This window comes from Amblyraja radiata, chromosome 3 (genome assembly GCF_010909765.2).
Source record: "Amblyraja radiata isolate CabotCenter1 chromosome 3, sAmbRad1.1.pri, whole genome shotgun sequence".
Lineage (NCBI taxonomy): Eukaryota > Metazoa > Chordata > Chondrichthyes > Rajiformes > Rajidae > Amblyraja > Amblyraja radiata.
This window is the reverse complement of record NC_045958.1, coordinates 93,183,256-93,204,094: the sequence shown is the minus strand read 5'-3', so window position 1 is coordinate 93,204,094 and position 20,839 is coordinate 93,183,256. Positions and strand designations below refer to the sequence as shown.

The 20,839-nt window shown below is 48.6% G+C and overlaps 1 protein-coding gene across 4 annotated transcripts in view; it reads left to right on the top strand.

Moving 5' to 3' along the window:
• dok7 (docking protein 7) overlaps positions 1-20,630 on the top strand; it is a 66,464-nt gene extending 45,834 nt beyond the window's left edge. For 3 of the 4 annotated variants that reach the window (XM_033018336.1, XM_033018333.1, XM_033018335.1), the window contains 7 exons: positions 1,209-2,051; positions 9,056-9,150; positions 10,967-11,036; positions 12,406-12,479; positions 15,663-15,720; positions 18,493-18,645; positions 19,821-20,630. In XM_033018336.1, the coding sequence (XP_032874227.1) occupies positions 1,209-2,051; positions 9,056-9,150; positions 10,967-11,036; positions 12,406-12,479; positions 15,663-15,720; positions 18,493-18,645; positions 19,821-19,963 (1,436 nt within the window). In that variant the 3' untranslated portion in view covers positions 19,964-20,630. The remainder of the gene's footprint in view (positions 1-1,208; positions 2,052-9,055; positions 9,151-10,966; positions 11,037-12,405; positions 12,480-15,662; positions 15,721-18,492; positions 18,646-19,820) is intronic. The other variant, XM_033018334.1, reaches the window with a different exon arrangement.
• Positions 20,631-20,839: the final 209 nt, after the last annotated feature.

Genomic DNA, 20,839 nt, shown 5'->3' with positions numbered 1-20,839 from the left:
TTCATCTGTTGCTGGCCTTGCTTTGATCTGGCCTTTTCTTACCTCTAGTTCCCTTCCCCTCTACTTTCAGTCTGAGGAAAGGTCGTGACCTAAAACGTCACCTATCCTTTTTCTCCGATGATGCTGCCAGACCCGCTGAGTTACTCCAGCACTTTGCATCTTATTTTCGGTACAAACCAGCAGCTGCAGTTCCTTCCTACACACAGGAAATGTATTTCGGTATCTACCAATAGAAGTGCAGGATAATATTTAGTATAGGCCCCTCATGTAGGTAGATGGGTTTGTGCAGATGGGCAAAAAACTTGGCATGGACATGGTGGGCCGAAGGGCCTGATTCTGTGCTGAGGATCACAGGTTTTAGTGATCAAGCAAATATACATCAAGACTGTCTCTTAGCCCTTATCCCGAACCAGTCTGAAGAAGGGGTTCGACCCGAAACATCACCCATTCCACCTCTCCAGTTGACTTGAGTTTATGGTCACGTGTACCTTGGCACAGTGAGAAGCTTTTTTATTGCGTGCTATCCAGTCAGAGGAAAGACAATACATGATTACATTTGAGCCATCCACAGTGCACAGACACATGATAAAGGGAAGATAGTTAATAACTTTTAGTGCAAGGTAAAATTCAGGAAAGTCTGATCATAGATAGTCCGAGGGTCTCCAATCAGGTGGATAGCAGCTCAGGACTGCTCTATAGTTCTGGTAGGATGGTTCAGTTGTCTGATAACAGCAGGGAAGAAACTGTCCCTGAATCTGGAGGTGTATGTTTTTACATTTCTATACCTTTTGCCCGATGGGAGAAGGGAGAAGAGGGAGTGACAAGGGTGCGACTCGCCCTTGATTATGCTGGTGTAAATGGAGTCAATGGAAGGGAGGTTGGTTTGTGTGATGGTCTGGTTTGTGTCCGCAATTCTCTGCAATTTCTTGCGGTCCTGGTTGGAGCTTGTTGTGAAGCATCCCGATAAAATACTTTCCACGGCGCATCTGTAGAGATTGGTGAGAGTTTATTGGGGACATGCCGAACTTCCCAAGCCTTCACAGGTAAGTAGAGGTATTGGTGTGCTTTCTTGGCCATTGCTTTTTGCATGGCATTTGGAGAAGTATAGTGGTAAAGAGGAAGAACCTTTCTCTTCCTGTGCTGTGGGCCCGCCTGCCAAAGGTGCGACCTTCTGTAAAATGTGTCTGGCTCTTTCTGTCACGGCGCAGGGTCCGGTGTGGAAGTCGGTGGGAAGGCCGGCAGATTCGACCTGTACGCTCTGCTCAGGTCCCAGATCGTACAACGCAAGGAGCAGCGACGGGTGGCCGGCCAGACCAAAGTCAAACACAGTGGGAGTTGGCAGAGCGTTTTTGGGGACCGTTACGGCACGCTGTGGGACTTCAGGAGCGGGCGCCTCAACGAGCATCGTGTGACAAGAGACAAGCAGGAGGATTCAGCTGCCGGGGGCTACGCATTGAGGCGCAGCTGTTCTGTGGAGGGTGGATCTGCTGCGGCGGTGCCCCGGGGGCAGTGTGCCAAGGCACCCGGAGGTGGTGGCAACGGAGCTGCCCCTCCGCTGAGGCATTCTGGCAACCCCCAGTACCAGGCCATGGCGGCCGCAGATCATTCCCAGCCGGGACAGGGAGACAGAACGGGCCAGAGTCAGGGGTATCGGCCGCTGAGCGATGTCTGGGGGGAGCTGGAGCGGGGCAGAGACGGCCGCCAGGTGGTCTCTGTGCCCGGGAGGCTGCTGGCTGCCATGACCAAGGTGCGGACCTTCCCCGGCACCAGGGAGCCGGCCGCTCGCCGGGCAGTCGCCCTCCACCCTGCCGCCGAGCCCTACCTGCTCCTGCAGGCTCCAGGAGATCCGCACATCTGCCAGCCAGCACCACAGCGTCGGGAGCCCCAGGTGGAGGAGGCGAGGGGACACGGAGTCCCCGGGAAACACGGCGAGGAGTGGAGCAGACCAAGACTGTACCTCCCGAACCCAAGGACGGCGACACAAGAGCACGCAGAATACAGCACCGCCTCTCGGAAGCCAGGACTGGCCCAACACAGCCACCTGATTGAAGGTAAACCAACACATAGCTCTACATTGTTAGTTTACCCCCCTCCCCAACCAGGGTCACCATTACCCACAGGGTCCACACTCTTCCCCTAAACATGGGTGTCCTCTCCCTCTCATTTACTGTTCCACTGTTCTCCTGTCTCTCCCCCTCTGAAGGTACAGCACCTCCTATCTCACCTCTTTAGTCTGAGGGTGGTGAATCTGCGCAATTCATTGCCACAGACGGCTGTGGAGGCCACGACGTTGGGTATTTTTTAAGATGGAGATAGACAGATTCTTGATCAGTACTGGTGTCAGAGGTTATGGGGAGAAGGCAGGAGAATAAGGTTAAGAGGGAAAGATACATCAGCCATGATTGAATGGTGGAGTAGACGTGATGGGCCGAGTGCCCTAATTCTTCTCATATCGCTTATGAGTTTTGATGCCCAGGATCTGTCATTTAGACAGGTACATGGATAGGGTAGGTTTAATTCAGTAGTTTACAAGCCAAATGCATTCACGTTGCATTCTCTAATTTCAGGTGCCATCCCCCACACTCGGCCCCTCGATCCACCCACATCCTCATCCTCCCACACTGATACGGCACAGTGGCCCAGCGGTAGAGTTGCTGCCTCACGGCGTCAGAGAACCAGGTTCCATCATGACCATGGGTGCTGTGTGTACAGTTTGTACGTTCTACCCGTGACCCAGTGGGTTTCCTCCGGGTGCTCCGGTTTCCTCCCACATTGCAAAGATGTGAGGGCTTATAGGTTAATTGTCTTGTGTAAATTGTCCCTGGTGTGCAGGATAGAACTAGTGTTGGGGTGAATGCTGGTCCATATGGACTCGGTGGGCCGAGGGGCCTGTTTCTACGCTGTATCTCTAAACTAGAGACTCTTTGTTACCACAGCATCCCGCCCCCCCCCCCCATCCAGCTGCTTCCTCACCCACACCATCCACCCTTCATCTTCACATGGTCCCTGTCCCCTCTTCCTCCCCCCCCCCCTCTCTTGCCATCAGCCGCCCCTATTTCCCTTATTTAGTCCCACACTCCACCTTCCTCTCCCATCAGATTCCATGACTCACTACCGTTCCCTTTTCTTCCACTCCTCACTGGAGTCTCCATTATTCAAGGGACGTAGTTCAAACGCGGGAAAATTGGGACTAGCGTTGATGGGGCATCTTGGTTGACGTGCACAAGTTAGACCGTTTTAATGTGTGACTCGATGACTCCATTCCACTGCCCAGCCACTTTCTCCGTCATTCCAAAGCTTAACCCAGTGTCTGCTGTTCCATTTCCCCAGTGTCCCATAACAAGATTCTCCATTATTCAAAATAATGGCTGACTTCCCCTTTTTGCCATTGCAAGGTCTCACTTACAGTCATTGTCGAACCGATCTCCCCTTCCATCTCCATCCATCCGAGAAGCACAATAGACACTGTGATGGTAGGCAGGGTTGGATCAATGTTGGCCATCTTTCCAGTTGCTGGAGGTGGGACAAAGTCATAGAGGAAACTTGTGGGTGGGGAGGGGTGGAATTTGATGGGTTCGATTGGGCACAGTCAATAATAATGGCACAAAGCTGGGCAATCCAACCATTAGAAATTACAGCCAACAGATGGGCTGTTGGGAAGAAGAAGTTCCATAGCAATGGGCGAAGGTTGAGCGAAGATTGAAAATATTCAGTTGAATTGTTGGGAGCCCATTACGCCTTTAGAAAAGAAACGAGGAATAATTTGTTTAGTCAGAGGAATTCTTTGTCACAGACGGCTATGGAGGATAAGCCATTGGACATTATTAAAGTGGAGATTGACAGGTTCTTGATTAGTAAGGGCGTCAAAGTTTATTGGGGGGGGGGGGGAGGGAAGGCAGGAGAGAGAAAGCTAGATCAGCCATGATTGAATGGTGGAGTAGACTCGATGGGCTGAATGGCCCTACTGCTGCTCCTAAAGCTTGTGAACCTGAGCAATGCTCCAATGATTCCCTTCCTTATAACACTCTCATCTTACGGTACCTTCACCCATCCCACCTCCCATTAGCATCTTTGCCTTCCTCAATGTTACCACCTATCCTAACATGTGCCATGATTTGCATGGGCTGAATGGCCTGCATCCAAACCCTCTGGTCCTTCAAAGCAACCCATCACCTGATGGTGTCTCCATCCATCTCCATCACCTCATCTCTATGCTGACTGTTACTTGTTGGTGTGCCCACCGTATTTACCACGGGTGCATGTCCACTGGTGTTTATGATTAACCCTTCACCAACTGGAGTATCTGTCGTCCTCCCTCTCCCTGTCCTTTCCCACTCCCTCTCTGAAGAATCACCTCTGACAGAACTGTGTTTCCTAGTTTTGTGTGCTGTTTATAATATCCTCTTTGTCACCAATAAAGATAAATCTCCCAACATTTGTCTGTGTGACCGTGTCTTCTTTGTTTCTCTCTGAAATCTCTCTTGCATGAGTTATTTCTTTAATCCTCTTTGGTTTTGACCTGGTTTGTTTAATATACTGACACACACTCTGCATTAGGATTGGCGTCTGTAGACTTTATCTAATCATAATTTTACACTCCAACCCCTCACGAGTGTTTATTCTTCTTGGCTGCTTTACACACCTTCCCATCTTTTGTCATTGGATGCCCACCAGTCTCCTGACTCCTTGTCCGCTGATCTATTGTGGCCACCCGATTACAAATGTTGGCAATTTATGACGGGAAGGAGGTGAACAAGAAGGTCAGGAGATCAGGGCAAAAATGTGACACAACGTGCTGGAGTAACTCAGCGGGTCAGGTAGCATCTCTGGGAGAGAAAAGGATTGGTCATGTTTTGGGTTGGGACCCTTCTTCAGACTGAGTGTACGGTCCTGACCCGAGACATCACCTATCCTTTTTCTCCACCCATGCTGCCCAACCCGCTGAGTTACTCCAGCACTCTGTGCCTTTCTTTGGTATAAACCAGCATCTGCAGTTCCGTGCTTCTATGATCTATTGTAGCCACCTGACTACGAATGTTGGCAGGTTACGATGGGAAGGAGGTAAATGTGAAGATCATGGGATCAGGGCGACAAAGTGCTGGAGGAACTCAGCATGTCAGGCAGGATCTCCGGAGAACATGGATCGGTGCCTGCCTGAGGTCATCTGCCGCTGGTCCTGCTTTGTCCTGGTCTTTACTCGCCTCCAGTTCTTCTCCTTACCTATCCTCAGTCTGAAGAAGGGACCCGACCCAAAACATCACCTATCCATTTTCTCCAGAGATGCTGCCTGACCCGCTGAGTAACTCTGGTATTTTGTGTCTTATGGTTAAGTGAAGATAGATAAAAAATGCTGGCATAATTCAGTGGGTCAGGCAGCTTCTATGGAGAAGGAAGGGGTGCCATTTTGGGTAGAGAACCTTCTTCAGACTCGGGGGAGAAGGAAACAAGGTATGAAGAGGTACAATGAATCACAGAGGGGGTGCAGCGAGAGAGGGGCTGCAGAACTCTTGTAGGAGAGAGGAGGAAAACTTCTTCAAAGTCGAGGATAGGTGACGTTTAAACCTATCCCAAAACGTCACCTATTTATTTGCTCCAGAGATGCTGCCTGATCCTCTGGGTTACTCCAGCACTCGGGGCCCTTTTGTTTAAACCAGTATCTGCAGTTCCTTGTTTCCAGGATGAAAAAGTGTAGGGGGAGAAGCCGTCATGAGTATGGACTTGTGGGCTCGAATAATTTGTTACTTCACTGGGATGTGGTCAGCATTTATTGCCCACCCTGCCACTTTGGACCACTGACTGTATAGTAGACTTTAAAGTTACAGCGTGAAAACAGTCCCTTCAGCCCACCGAGTCTGCGCCGACCAGCCTTTACCCCGTACACTACACACGAGGAACAATTTACAGTTTTTACTGCAGCCAATTAACCTACAAACAACGTCTTTGGAGGGGTGGGGAGTGGGAACGGAGCACCCGGAGAAAACCCACGCGGTCACGGGGAGAAGGTACAAACTCCATAGAGATAGCACCCGTAGTCACAGCTGTCGTTCTAGTGAAGGTACTTCTAGTGAAGCTGTCGTTCTAGTGAAGTGCTGTAGGATGTAGAGACCCAGTGATGATGAAGCAATGGACGTTACACACCACTAAAATGGCCATGGACGTTACACGCCTTCAGAGCCATCTTGGTTTCCATTGGATCTGGAAGGCAGAGTAAAGAAAAATTCCTAAAGGTTCTACAGGTATATTAAGAGTAAAGGGAGAGAATAGGTGCCCTTAATGATCAGCATGGGTATCTATGTGTGGAGCGACAAGCGATCGGTTAAAACTTTAGAGAATGTTTCTCATCAGATTTTGACTGTGGAAAAAATCATAGAAGTTAAGCAATTTAGGCAAGTGAATTGTGATGTCTTGGACATATGCAAAGTACCAAAGAGGAGGCATTGGCAGTTTCGATGTGCATTAAGGTGGATAAATCCACAGGGCCTGGCCAAGTGCACCCTCAGACCTTTTGGAAAGCAAGGAAATAAATTGTGGTGGCCCTTGCTGAGATCCTTGCTAGAGATTGTTCGTTATTAATTTAAATGACTTTAGTTAAGTTTACAGTGAAAAGCTTTTGATGCATGCTAACCAGCAGCGGAAAGACAATACATGGTTACAATTGAGCCATCCACATTATAGATACTTGATAAAGGGAATAACATGAATAATGTTTAGTGCAAGGTAAAGCCAGATCAAAGATAGTCCATGGGTTTCCAATGAGGTAGATAGTAGCTCAGGACAGCTCTCTAGTTGTTGGTTGGATGGTTCAGTTGTTTGATAGTGTTTAAAAATGACCGAAGGATCTTGATCTGCTAGGTAAATAGGCCGAGGAATTGCAAATGGAGATTAATTCATATTGTCCCTTGAGTGCAAGGTGTTGCCGTTAGAGAAGTCAAATCAGGATAGGTGTTTCACAGTGAACGGTTGGGCCCTGGTGAGTGTTGCAGAACAGAGAGACCACGCAGTGCAGGAGCGTACTTCCTGAAAAGTGGCGTCACAGGTAGAGAAGATGGTGCGGAAGGTGTTTGCCAAGTTGACCTTCATCAGCCAGGGCATTGAGCATAGGATTCAGGACATTGTGTTACAGTTGTACAAGACGTCGGCTAGGCTACACTTGGAGTACAGATGCTCCCCGATTTACGATGCTTTGACTTACGATATTTTGACTTTATGATCGGCTAACGCAGCGAGCCGCACGGCACTTCCGGTCACATGATTGCAATGTATTAACGTATTTTCCACTTGCGATATATTTAATTTACGATGGGTTTATCAGACAGTAACCCCATCGTAGGTCGAGGAGCAGCTGTATTGTGCTTGTTTTTGGTCACCTTGCCAAAGGAAAAATGTCATTATGCAGGACAGAATGTAAGGAAGATTTATGAGGATGTTGTCACGGCTTGATGGCCTGAGCTTAAGGGAGAGATTGGGCAGGCTAGGACTTCATTCCTTGTGCAAGTGGCTGAGGGATTTTTTTTTAGGTGTATAAAAACATGAGAAACAGAGATAAAGGTGAATGCACAGAGACTTTTTCCCCAGGATGGGGAACCAAGAATGAGTGTCATAGGTCTAAGATGTGAGGGGAAAGATTTAGTAAGAACTCAAGGGACAACCTTTTCACACAGGTTGGTAGGTACATGGAGCAAGCTGCCAAATGAAGTGTTTGAAGTACAGTAACATCAGACAACTTGGACAGGCACATGGATAGGAAAGATTTAGAGGGATATGTATGAGTCAAACACTGGCAAATGGGACTAGCTTAGATGGGGCATTTTGGTCGGCAAGTTGGGCCTAAGGACCTGTTTGCTTGCTGTATGGCTCCATGACAACTAGATTGTGGGAAATGAGGATCACTCGTTTTCAATGGCAACCTTTATTTAATAAAAAATACATCTATTGATGCTCCTGAACACATCATCAGTGATGTAACTTGGGGTCATCGGGTGTTTCGGGTCTTTCAACATCAGACACCCTCACCCAGGCGACCCAGCCGTGATTGATCAGACCACGACGTGTTCATGTGGCATTCACTCCTCCCCATGGATCCAGAGCCATCTCGAGGTCTTCTCCACTGCCTCTGTGGTGTTCTTGATGGCTCTTCTCCTCTCCATTCTGTTGATGCCCAGTGCACTCAATGAATGACTCAATCCTGGGCACCAATCTCTCAATAGACGATAAATTGAAGTGCTGGAACCCTATTAACTTCATTTTATGATCCTACTACTTGGGCTGAAGGGCCTGTTACCATGCTGTACGACTCTAAGTCTCCTCTCTGCATGACTAAGAGTGTTGGGGCGGAGGTTCGGAGGCAGTGGGAGCATCCTAGATTTTGCTGAGGATGAGCTTTGAATGAGTCATAAGTTCATAAACCATAGGAACAGAAGTTGGCCTCCACAACCTTCTGTGGCAACAAATTCCACAGACTTACCACCCTCTGACTAAAACAATTCCTCATCTCCTTTCGAAAGGTACGTCCTTTTATTCTGAGGCTGTGCCCCCCGGTCTTAGACTCTCCCACTAGTGGAAACATCCCCTCTTTCCGGGCCTTTCACTGTTTGGTAGCTTGGAATTAGAATCCCACTCATCCTCGAAAACTCCAAGCGAGTACAGGCCAGTGCCGTCAAACGTTCATCATACGATAACCCAATCTTTCCAGTAATTATTGTTGTAAACCTCCTCTGGACCCTTTTCAACGCCAGAATATCCTTACTCAGATATGGGGACCAAATCTGCCTACAATACTCCAAATGCGGTTTGACTGGTGCCTCAATGTTACATCCCAGCTTTTATATTATCGTTCCTCTGATAGACGTTCGTTTAATGACTGGCTGAATATCCCAATGTACATATTTTATTGCCCATGTTGTGATGGTGCCATGAGAGTTTGGCCATGAACTCTCCCAAGTATCCTATAGATAAGGGTGGTACAGTGCGTAGACATGTCCACTCACAGAGACTACATAAGGAAGGTCTGTCTTTGAGGACGCATTTCATAGACGTGTTTGTGCTCTGCCTGCAGATAAAAAAACAGGGAAAAAGGAAGAGAAGCCGAAAGTGGTGACGGGGCAGATGTACGAACTCATGGAGTCACTCCCAACAGAGAAACAGTCGGAGGTGAGGCATCAGGGCATCTGTGCCTACTGCCTGGTCTTGTACATCTGTCCATAGGGCAGACACTGTGGCACAGCTGGTGGAGCCGCTGCCTAACAGCGCCAGAGAACCGGTTTGATCCTGACCTCGGGTACTGTTTGTGCGGCGTTTGCACGTTCTCCAAATAATTGCGTGCTCTGGTTTCCTCCCACAAGGAAGGACTTGTGGGTTTGTAGGTTAATTGGCCTCTGTAAATTGGGATAACATAGAACTATTGCGAATGAGTGATGAATGATCAGCATGGACTTGGTGGGCCGAAGGGCCAGTTTCCATGCTGTAACAATTCAATCGATTAATCCATTCATGGGATGTGAGTGTTGTAGGGCAAACCTGGTATTTAGTGCCACCCCTTAAGTGCCCCTCGAGAAGATGGTTGTGAGCAGCCATTTTGAATTGCTATAGTGAGCAGCCATCTTGAATTGCTACAGTGAGCAGCCATATTGAATTTCTAAGAAGGTGCTTCCATTGTGTTGGCATGGAGGCACCTTCAGGATCTGAACCCAGCGTTACTGAAAGATCAGTGATACCTTTCCAAGGCAATCAATGAGTGGCTCAGAGAGGAACCTGAACTGATGGGCTTCCTATCCATTTGCTACCCTTTAGACCATAAGCCCATAAGCCCATAAGACATAGGAGCAAAATTAGGCCATTCTGCCCAGCGAGTCTACTCCACCATTCATTCATTGCTCATTTATTTTCCCCCCATAACCTTATTCTCCTACCTTCTCCCTGTAACCTTTTGGCGCCCTTACTAATCAAGAACCTGTGAATCTTGACTTTGAAAATACCCAGTCTTGGCCCCCATAGCCATCTGTGGCAAAGTATTCCACACGTTCACCATCCTCTAGCTAAAGACATTCTTCCTCATCTCCGTTCAAAAAATATGCCCTTTTATTCTGAGGCAGGGCCCTCTGGTCCTAGACTCTTCCGTGAATGTCTAATTACTAACTTTGAGATTTATTAAGAAGTCAGAAAGGGGTAATGAGCCAGAAGCTAGTGGATCCCTATGGCAACCACATAAATGCCAGCACAGTATAAGGAGGACTGATGTGTTTTTTTTCACACACAGAGCAGTGAGCCTTGAAGATGGGGATACAAGTTTGGGAATTTGCAAGTGCGGCACAGTGGCACAGCTGGTAGAGTTGCTGCCTCACAGCATCAGAGACCTGGGTTTGAACCTGATCTTGGGTGCTGCCTGTGTGTGTGAAGTTTGCACGTTCTCCCTGGGTAGGTTTCCTCCAGGCACTCCGGTTTCCTCCCACATCCCAAACACGGGTGGGTTTGTGGCTTATTCAGCCTCTGTGAATTGCCCCCTAGTGTGTAGGAAGTGGTTCGAAAGTGGGATAACATAGAACTAGCGTGATGGTTGGCATGGACCCGTTGGGCCAAAGGTCCTGATTCTGTGCTATCACTCTAATAATAACTCAACTAAACTCAACTCTACTAAAGTAAACTCAAGAGAAACTTTCAGTAGGAAATTGGGAAACAGTAAAGGGGCTGTCCCACTTAGGGCGCCATTTGCGCATCACTCAGGTGGCGTGCGAAGATTTTGTGAATCCCAAAATCCTGAAGCGCCGTGTGTCACTGCCTACGCCACCACGTCTCACCATGCGCCATGCGCACGTAATGCACGCCATGCGAGCGTAAATGATGTCGCGTAAATGACGCGCAAATGACGCCCAAGTGGGATAGGCTCTTAACAGCTCAGGACAAGGAATGCCTCAAGTTTATCTGAGGTAGAGATTCCCTCTGGCTAATGATGCAATGTTTTGACTTGCAGGCAGAGAAATGCGGAGGGTATGAGTACATGGCCAGCTGTGGACAGCAGAAGCCCCTCCTGGAGGCAGAAGGTACGGAGCTTCGTCAGCACAGAGCAGCAACAGCAACACCTGATCACTCAAGGTGGTGTGCCTGTGCGACCACTGTTAAGCACATCCTTGCCTGGTTAAAAAATAACACGCCAACAGAAGAGATGGGTGCAGGAGGGGACATTGAAACATGGAAAATGGATGCAGGAGTAGGCCATTCGGCCCTTTGAGCCAGCACCGCCATTCAATATGATCATGGCTGATCATCCAAAATCAGTACCCCATTCCCGCTTTCTCCCCATATCCCTTGATTCCTTTAGCCCAATATCTAACTCTCTCTTGAATACCCCGGTCCCCAATCCCTGCTCTGCCTCCCAATGGCACATCTCACCACTGACCTCCGTTCCATTTGACTGGTTTTACCCTGAATTCCTCTGGGTTCCTGTGGGGTGGCACAGTGGTAGGGTTACTGCCTCGCAGCGCCAGTGATCCGGATTCGATGCAGTCTGTGCAGCGTTTATACGTTCTCCCTGTGACCGCATGGGTTTTTTCCAGGGTGCTCCAGTTTCCTCCCACATTCCGAAGGCATGCAGGTTTGTAGGTTAATTGGCTTCTGTAAATTGCCTCTATTGTGTAGGACTTAAAACGAGTGTACGGTGATCGATGGTCGGCATGTTATTGGTGGGCTAAAGGCCTAATGCTAAGCTGTATCTCTATGCTCTGTGCTCTATGCTCCCAAGGACCATTGAGTTAACGTGGAATCTTGGAGTGCATATACATATACCCCTGAAACTGGCAACAAAAGTGGATGGGGTGTTAAAGAAGGTGTTGGGCAAGCTTGCCTCTATCGTAGGGATGTTGACTATAAGAGTCATGGAGTCATGTTATAGCTTCAGTAAACTCCAGAACCAGGGGTCACAGTTGGTACAGTGTGAGCTGGCAGGGCAGAGGAACTGGTGACATTGCACCACTGACCTTCTGTTTCAGCACCACTCAACTAGGTGTCTTTTTCCTGCACAATGACTCAATCCCACCTATCAATCAGCCAACAGTGCTCCGGTTGAGTTGATGCCTTACAGCGCCAGAGACCTGTGTTCGATCCTGACTACTGGTGCTGTCAATACGTAGTTTGTACGTTCTCCCCGTGACCCGCCTGGGCTTTCTCCTCTGGGTTCTCTGGTTTCCTCCCGCATTCCAAAGACATACAGGTTTGTAGGTTAATTGGCATCGGTAAAAGTTGTAAATCGTCCCTGGTGTGTAGGATAGTGCTAGTGTACGGGATGATCGCTGGTCGATGCGGATTCGGTGGCCCGAAGGACCAGTTTCCATGCTATATCTCTAAACTAAAAAACGAAACAAAATCTGACTGAAGCTGTGGTTTCAGCTGTCATTTTGCTCTTTCTGCTCACAGGTCCACCCGGGGCATCTAAGTCACACCGAGGGCAAGGCAGCCACCCGGAGATGTTGGGTCCGAAACAAAAGCGGGTAAGTGTGGAGGAGTGGCCAATGGTTAAAGGTACTTTTCTTGTCACATGTAGCGAGGTACAATTTATTTTTGTATGTAGTTCAGTACGCATTACTACACATAAGCACTTAGATAAGCATCTAAGATCCAGTATAAGCGTATAGCAGTTGTGCACTGCAACAGTATACAGAGTCGCCAGTTTTGACACAATTTTCAAGTCCTAGTTGTTGAAAGTGCAGAGTTCTTGATTTGACCACGAAGGCCTGTTGTCCTATCGGGGTCAGCCTGGCCAAGCGTAGCCGCGGTGTCCTCCGCCACTTCTCCATCGCTTGGCGTCTTGGAGCGACGCCCGGACCAGTCGAGCCCCAGACCGTTGCAGGACCTCCTGCGGCTCACTCCACCGACAAGACACTGGACACCCCCCCGCTCTTGGTTTGCTTACTGGCCCTCCGCCTGACTCCCTCCACTCAGGGTGGGCGAGCCAGGCCTTACAAGCAGCTCCGCGGCGGGCAAGCCAGATCTTCCGGGCCTGCTGGTGGGCTTGACTGCGGTTTGCAGGTGAACAGTCAATGACTGTGCTACTGCAGGACAGGAGGAATCATTACCAGTCCCAGCAGCAAGCTCGAGAGGGGCAGAAATGGTAGCATGGACTAGATGGGTGAATGGTTGCTGCTGCGCTGAGCTCTGTGTAAATCAACACTTTTCTCCTCCCCTCGAATGATCCCTGGGCCTGGTAGTAATGAACAGAGTGAAGGTGGGCGCCGCATCCTCCCACACTGATTGTAGATCTGCAGAAGCTGCCTGTAGAGATGTCCCAACATGTCAAGATGCCCACACAGGTCTACACACACCACTGCTCACACTCACACATTCATCACCATGCCCACACCAATGCCCACGTACACACATACATTGGCATACACATGACCACGCACACACACACCAACGGCCAGTTACACACCTACATTACCACACAGATGACCACACACACGCGCACACACACACACACACCAACGGCCACTTACACACATACATAGCCACACACATGATCATGCACACACCACAAACATTTTCTCTCTCACACACAACCACCATACACACTCACACATGCACTCACATCATCACACACATACACTGTGTGCGTGCAGGGTGGCACGGGTGGTGCAGCGGAAGAGTTGCTGCCTTACCGCGCCAGAGGCTCATTTTTTCCCGATTATGGGTGCTGACATTACGGAGTTTGTACGTTCTATATGTGGCTGTGTGGGTTTTCTCCGGTTTCCTCTCGCACTCCGAAGGTGTGCAGGTTTTTCGATTAATTGGCTTCGGTAAAAATTGTAAATTGTCCTTAGGGTGTGTGTAGGATAGCGTTAGTGTGCAGGGATCACTGTTCGGCATGGACTCAGTGGGCCAAAGTGTCTGTTTCTGAGCTGTATCTATAAACTAAACTAAACTAAACTAAAACTAAACATTGGCTGCTCTCCTTATTTTTTTGCTGGTAAAGGGTGAATAGTGATATCCTGGCACCCTCGGTTCCAGAGCCTTTCCAGATTATCCAGCGTAGGTCACGTGATAATGAAACGACAATACACTCCTCCAGTGGCTCTAAAGCGCCATGGAGTGTGAATGTGAATGCAATGACCTGCTGACCCATCCCCAGCTCCCACCATCCCCCCCCCCCCCGCCATTTAAAGCCCCGTTTAGAACTTCGCACCCTACACCCGACTCGCAAAGTGCACCAGCGAGCCCCTCTTCACCCACAGCACGTTCCAGTGTCACGGCTGTTGCGGCTCACGTTTAGCCCTTGGGGACAGAGCTGCATGGCGACCGGAAGAAAGTCATACAGCACGGAGACAGGTCCTTCAGCCCATCTTGCCCCTGCCGACCAAGATACCCCATCTACACCTGCCCAACTTTGGCCCATATCCCTCTAAACCTTTCCTACCCATGTACTTGTCCAAATGCTTTAAATATACCTGCCTCAACTATCTCCTCTGGCAGTTCGTTCCATACACCCACCACCCTTTGTGTGAAATCCCTATGAATATGTTCAGTAACTTGATATGAATGTGTGGAGATTAGATTGCAGGGAGAATTAGAACGGAATGGGATTGCTCTGTGAACCCTAATGGATGCCTCCATCAGTAAATACAAAGGTAATATGGATGCCCTCAGAACATTGCATAATGCTCAGGCAAACAGCTTAGTTCTGTCGCTCAGGATTGTATCGGCATCCCAGTGATAATTTAGTCACATGATCTCGCAACCTCTATTTAAAAATGCTCTGAGCCAAAATGTGCCAAAAGCCTTTTTGACCCAATCTACCTGTGATGCCACCTTCAAGGAACTATCCACAAGCACTCCTAGATCCCTCTGCTCTGCAACACTCCCCACCGCCCTACCATTCACTGTGTAGGTCCTGCCCATGTTCCAAAATGCAACACCTCATATTTCTCTGTATTATACCTGTAATAAAAAGATGCTGGTTTATACCTCAGATAGACACAAAATACTGAAGTAACTGACCGGGGTCAGGCAACATCTCTGGATAAAATGGATAGGTGACGTTTTGGGTTGGAATCCTTCTTCAAGTTCAAGTGAGTTTATTGTCATGTGTCCCTGTATAGGACAATGAAATTCTTACTTTGCTTAAGCACACAGAAAATAGTAGGCATTTACTACAAAACAGATAAATGTGTCCATATACCATGATATAAATATATACACACATGAATAAATAAACTGGTAGTGCAAATAACAGAAAGTGGTTGCTAATAATCAGAGTTTTGTCCGAGCCAGTATGAAATAATTCCCTCCTGCAATGAAGTTCAGGTTTGTAGGTTGATCAGCCTCTGTAAATTGCCCCTAGTGTGTAGGGAGTGGATGTGAAAATGGCTTAACCTAGAACTAGTGTGAACCATTGATCGATGTTCGGCATGAGCTGAAGGAACTGTATCCATACTATACCTCTAAACTACAAATACTGGCTCACAAATAAAAACACACAGAGAAAGTAAACTCAGTGTGTCAGGCAGCAACTCTGGTGAACAGGGACGTTTCTGACTGAAGAAGGGCCCTGATCCGAAACGGCGCCTATCCAAGTTCTTCAGAGATGCTGCCTGACCCTCTGACACCCAGTTACTCCAGCATTTTGTGTCATTTCCAGTGATAATTTAACCTGTTTCCTAAACGTCTTGTGTTTTCAGGAGAAAGGATTTCCAGACGATGAGACGTCAGGCAGCTTTGACACAAAGAAACTATCCGGTAAACACTTCAAAATGTCTACGAGGACTTGTGGAGGGAGAGAGAAGTGAGCGCTTTGCAAATGTCTTCACGAAAGCTGAGGGTAGCAGTGAAGGTGAAAGTCTTGGGCTGCCTACTGTATCCAAGGAAGGATGTGCTGACGTCGGAAAGGGTCCAGAGGAGGTTTATGAGAATGATCCTGGGGATAATTAGATTAGTGTATGAGGAGCGTTTGATGCTTGGAGTTTAGAAGGATGAGGGGGCATCTCATTGAAAACTACCGGATAATGAAAGGTCTAGATAGAGTGGACGTGGAGAGGACGTTTCCTCTAGTGGGAGAGACAAGGACCAGAAGGCACAGCCTCAGAATAAAAGGACGTACCTTTGGAATGGGGATGAGGAGGAATTTCTTTAGTCAGAGCATGGCGAATCCACTGCCACAGAAGACATTGCGTATTTTTAAAGCAGAAATTGATACGTTCTTGATTAGTAAGCGTGTCAAAGATTATGGGGAGAAGGCAGGAGAATGGGGTTGAGAGCGAAAAATTGATCAGCCATAATTGAATGATGGCATAGACTTGAATGCCCTAATTCTGCTCGCCCCCCTCACCTTAAACCTATGTCCTCCAGTTCTTGATCCCCCTACTCTGACATTGTGCATTTACTCTATCTAAACCACATCCCAAAGACCTGGGTTAATCTCTGTAAATTGCCCCTTGTGTATGGGGAGTGGATGAGTGGGGATTACATAGAACTATTGTGAACAGTTGTTTGATGATCAGTGTGGACACAGAGGGCCGAAGGGCCTGTTTCTATGCTGTATCTCTAAACTACTGCTCTATGAGTCAGAAAGCAAAGTGGTGGTGGAGAAAGGGGTATAAAAGTTGGTGGGTAGAAGCAAGGAACTGTAGATGCTGGTTTAAAAAAAAAAGAAATAAAGAGCTGGAGTAACTCAGCGAATCAGGCAACAGGCTTACATGGATAGGACTTTTCAGGTCAGGACCCTTCTTCAGGTGGAGAGTTGTTCTTTGGCGACAAGGAAGTATTTCATACTGAAGAAGGGTCCCGACCCGAAACGTCATCTATTCATTTTCTCCAGAGATGCTGCCTGTCCCGCTGAGTAACTCCAGCATTTTGTGTTTATCTTCGGTGTAAACCAGCACCTGCAGTTCCTCCTACACATATTGAATTTAGAAATTGGGAGGTCATGTTATGGTTATATAAGACAGAGATGAGGCCACATTTAGAGCACTGTGCTCAGTTTTGGGCACCATGTTATAAGGAAAGATGTTGTCAGGTTCGAAAGGGTACAGAGAAGATTTACAGGGATGTTGCCAGGACACGAGGGTCTGAGCTATAGGGAGAGATTGTGACTCTAGTCTTTGGAGCGCAGGAGGATGAGGGGTGATCATATAGAGGTGGATAAAATCATGAGAAGAATAGATTGGGTAGACTTGTATAGTCTCTTGCCCAGCCGAGGGGAATCGAGAACCAGAGGACATAGGTTTAGGGTAAAGGGGTAAATAACAGGAATCTGAGGGGTAACTTTTTCACACAAAGGGTGGTGGGTGCATGGAGTGAACTGCCAGAGGAGTTAGTTGAGGCAGGGGCTATTTCAACATTTCAGAGACAGGTACATGGATAGTTCAGGTTTAGAGGGATATATCGGCCAAATGCAGGCAGGTGGGACCAGTGTAGATGTAACATGTTGCTCGGTGCAAGCAAGTTGGGCCGAAGGGCCTGTTTCTATGTTGTATGACTCTTAAGACTATATAATACTGTTCTCTTTGGGTTGTGTAAAGATTGCAGCAGTATTCATCAATGTTATATTTGACTGTGAATTGAATGGTGGTGCCATTGAGTGTGGCTGCCTCGCCTGCAGCTGTCTGTCCTTTCATACTTTTTGTTATTTTTAGTCTATTTTAAAGTTTGTTTTTGGAGGTATTTTTTAAATCCTTTTTATGGGGGGGGGGGGAGGAGGGGGAAGCTGTTTTTCTTAGTCACTTCTTGGTCGAGGTTGCGACTATTCTCCGAGCTGCATCTACGCCCCCTCCTCGCGGCCTACCATCTGGATTGGCGCGGCCTTTCCTGCTGGAGACCGGACAGAGCTTCAGCTTCAGCAGTGGCGCGGCACTGGATTCCATCGCGGAGTGAGCGATGCCTTACCGTGAATCGCCGTGTTGGAGCTCCGGAGTGCTGGGACTGCCGACTTTGAACACCGTGGAGCTGTGGTCTGCGGAGCTTCCAGCCACGGGCGGTGGGAGCTTCCAGCTGCTGGCGGTGCTGACTTTGACAGCGCGGAGCCTGGAATCTCTCGCCGAGGTCCCCAGCGTTGAATCTCCGCCCAGCTCGGCCTGTGGACTTCGGAAGCCGCGGTCTCTGGTAGGAATCGACCAATTTGGAGGCTCCGGGCCGCTGAGAGTGTTCTTCCGTTCGAGGACCTGAAACAAACATCGGGCTGCCGTTGCGGCAACTGCGGAGGCCTCAATAGGCCCCGACCACGGCTGAACAGAAGAAGAGGACTGAACTTTGGTGCCTTCCCTCAGTGGGAAACGTTGATACCTCTGCGGGGGGATGTTGTGTATGTTTTATGTTAAATTCTAAAGTGTTGTGTTTATCTTATTTGAATGCTGCATGGTAACTCAAATGTTACTACACCAATTGGTGTATGTGACAATAAATGTCCTTTGTTCTTTGTCCTTTGAATCTTTAGCACAGATCACACCTTGCCCTGTGCTCATTTTCCCAAACCCTGAACATGGTTTCTCTAAATCTGCTCTCCTGCCTCCTCAGTGGGGACACTCATTTGCCCCCAGGACCTCGCTGGGGCAGACAGACCTCGCGGTGAAGGGCCGACGTACATCAACATCCCGGTGAGCCCTGTCTCGAAGAAGCAACTGCACTACATGGAGCTGGAGCTCCAGGAGTCCAGTCCTGCCATTCGAGGTAATTCAGCACAAGGATACCACAGCTCTGCTGTCCACCACGCCACGCTTCCTCAACCTCCCCTTCCAACTAATTCCCAGTGGTGCAGCGGTAGAGCTGCTGCTTCACAGAGCCAGAGAACCGGGTTCGATCTTGACTACGGGTGCTGTCTGTGCGTAGTTTGTATGTTCTCCCTGTGACCGCGTGGGTTTCCTCCCACATTCCATACACATGCAGGTTTGTAGGTTAATTGACTTCTGTAAATTGCCCCTAATGTATGGGATAACATAGAACTAGTGTTTGGGTGACCGATGGTTGGTGTGGACTTGGTGGGTTGAGGGGCCTGTTTCCACGTTGTATTGCTAAACTATCATTGAGCTATAGGGAGAGGATGAGCAGGTGAGGACTTGTGGAGGTGTACAAAATCATGAGAGGAATGGATCGGGTAAACGCACTTGCCCAGAGTAGAGGAATCAAGAACTAGAGAACATGGGTTAAAGGAGAAGGGGAAAAGATTTAATAGGGACCTGAAGGGTAACTTTTTTTACATAAAGGGTGCTGGATGTATGGACGAGCTGCTGGAGAAGGTAGTTGAGGCAGGTACTATTGCAATGCTTAAGTAGATAGGTACATAGATAGGCTAGGTTTAGAGGAAAATGGGCCAAATGCAGGCAGCTGGACTAGTGTAGACGGGGCATTTTGGTCAGCGTGGGCAAGTTGGGCCAAAGGGCCTGTTTCCATGCTGTATGTCTCTGTGCATTTACTCTATCTAAACCACATCCCAAAGACCTGGATTAATTGGCCTCTGTAAATTGCCTTTGTATTGAGTCTTTGTAGATGCTGGCTGCCTTTTTGAGGCAGCGCCTCCTATAGATCCCTTCAGTGGTGGGGAGGTCAGTACCCGTGATGGACTGGCTAATATTTACCCATTATGGATAATTACACAGACTAACAAATACCCGTATTTGCACCGGGCGGCACAGCTGGTAGAGCCATTGCCTCAGTGCCTGAGATCTGGGTTTGTTCCTGCTGTCTGGTTGTGAATATTGGGAAGGCAAGAGCTCACCAGATGATACCTTGGAGCTGTGAGGCAGCGACTCTAGCAGCCGCGCCACTGTGCCTGGAGGGGCAGTGTAAAGGTTTGGTTGGAGACATTGTCCCATCTCTTGCTAACCACAGTGCCCGCCTGTCTCCAGCAGGGGCGAGCTCATCCAAGTACGCGCAGATTGACATCACTGCGACGGAGACGGCGCACAAGGTGGGCAGCCAACATGCCCAGCACAGGGAGGAGCGCTTGCAAGAGTTGGAGCAGAAGAGGAAAGGGCCGCCGCTGCAGTGATGCAACCTAGTGATCAACTCCGCTGAACATTCTGCCTTTCGCTCAAGCCTTCAGCACCGAATCGGACTCGGTGCAGGCCTGGATGGACAGGCTCCCGGTCCAACTTCCACGTTGACCTTGCTCCCGACGCACCATGGCTCTGTGATCCTGCACAGGCTCCGAGCGTGACTGGATTCATCAGGAATTTTGTGCAACACATTGTCAACAGAGAATGTCTTTTTGACCTATTTGCTCCTCATTAGTATTTACATAGAACAGTACAGCACAAAAACAGGCCCTTCGGCCCACATACTGGCCGAACATGATGCCAAGACCAACTCTCAACTGCCTGCACATAATCCATATCCCTCTATTCCCTGCATATCCATGCCTATCCAAAATTCCTATCTGCCAGCACATCTATTATCCCTCCATTCCCTGCACATCCACGCGTCTATCCAAAAGTCTCTTTACATGCCACTATCGTAGCTGCCTCAACTACGCCCCTCCCCTCCAACTCCAGCTGTTTCCTGGCTATGGGGGCTTCTTGCCTGGCATTGTAGCCTTGGGTGCTGGTCACTCTAAGGTACCTCGCCCATTCTTTACATAGAGACAAGGAACTGCAGATGAAGGTTAATACACGAAAGGGCACAAAGTGCTGGAGTAACTCAGCAGGTCAGGCAGCATCTCTGGAGAACATGGATAGGTGACGTTTCGGATGAGTCTAAAGAAAGGTTCAGACTTGAAGTGTCACCTATCCACGTTCTACAGAGATGCTGCCTGACCCACTGAGTTACTCCAGCACTTTGTGACCTCTCCACACACATTGTCCACTCTATAGGATTATCGTTCAGGTTTCTCTCTTTGAAGTAGAAGTAGCCCAGGTTTCTACATTTG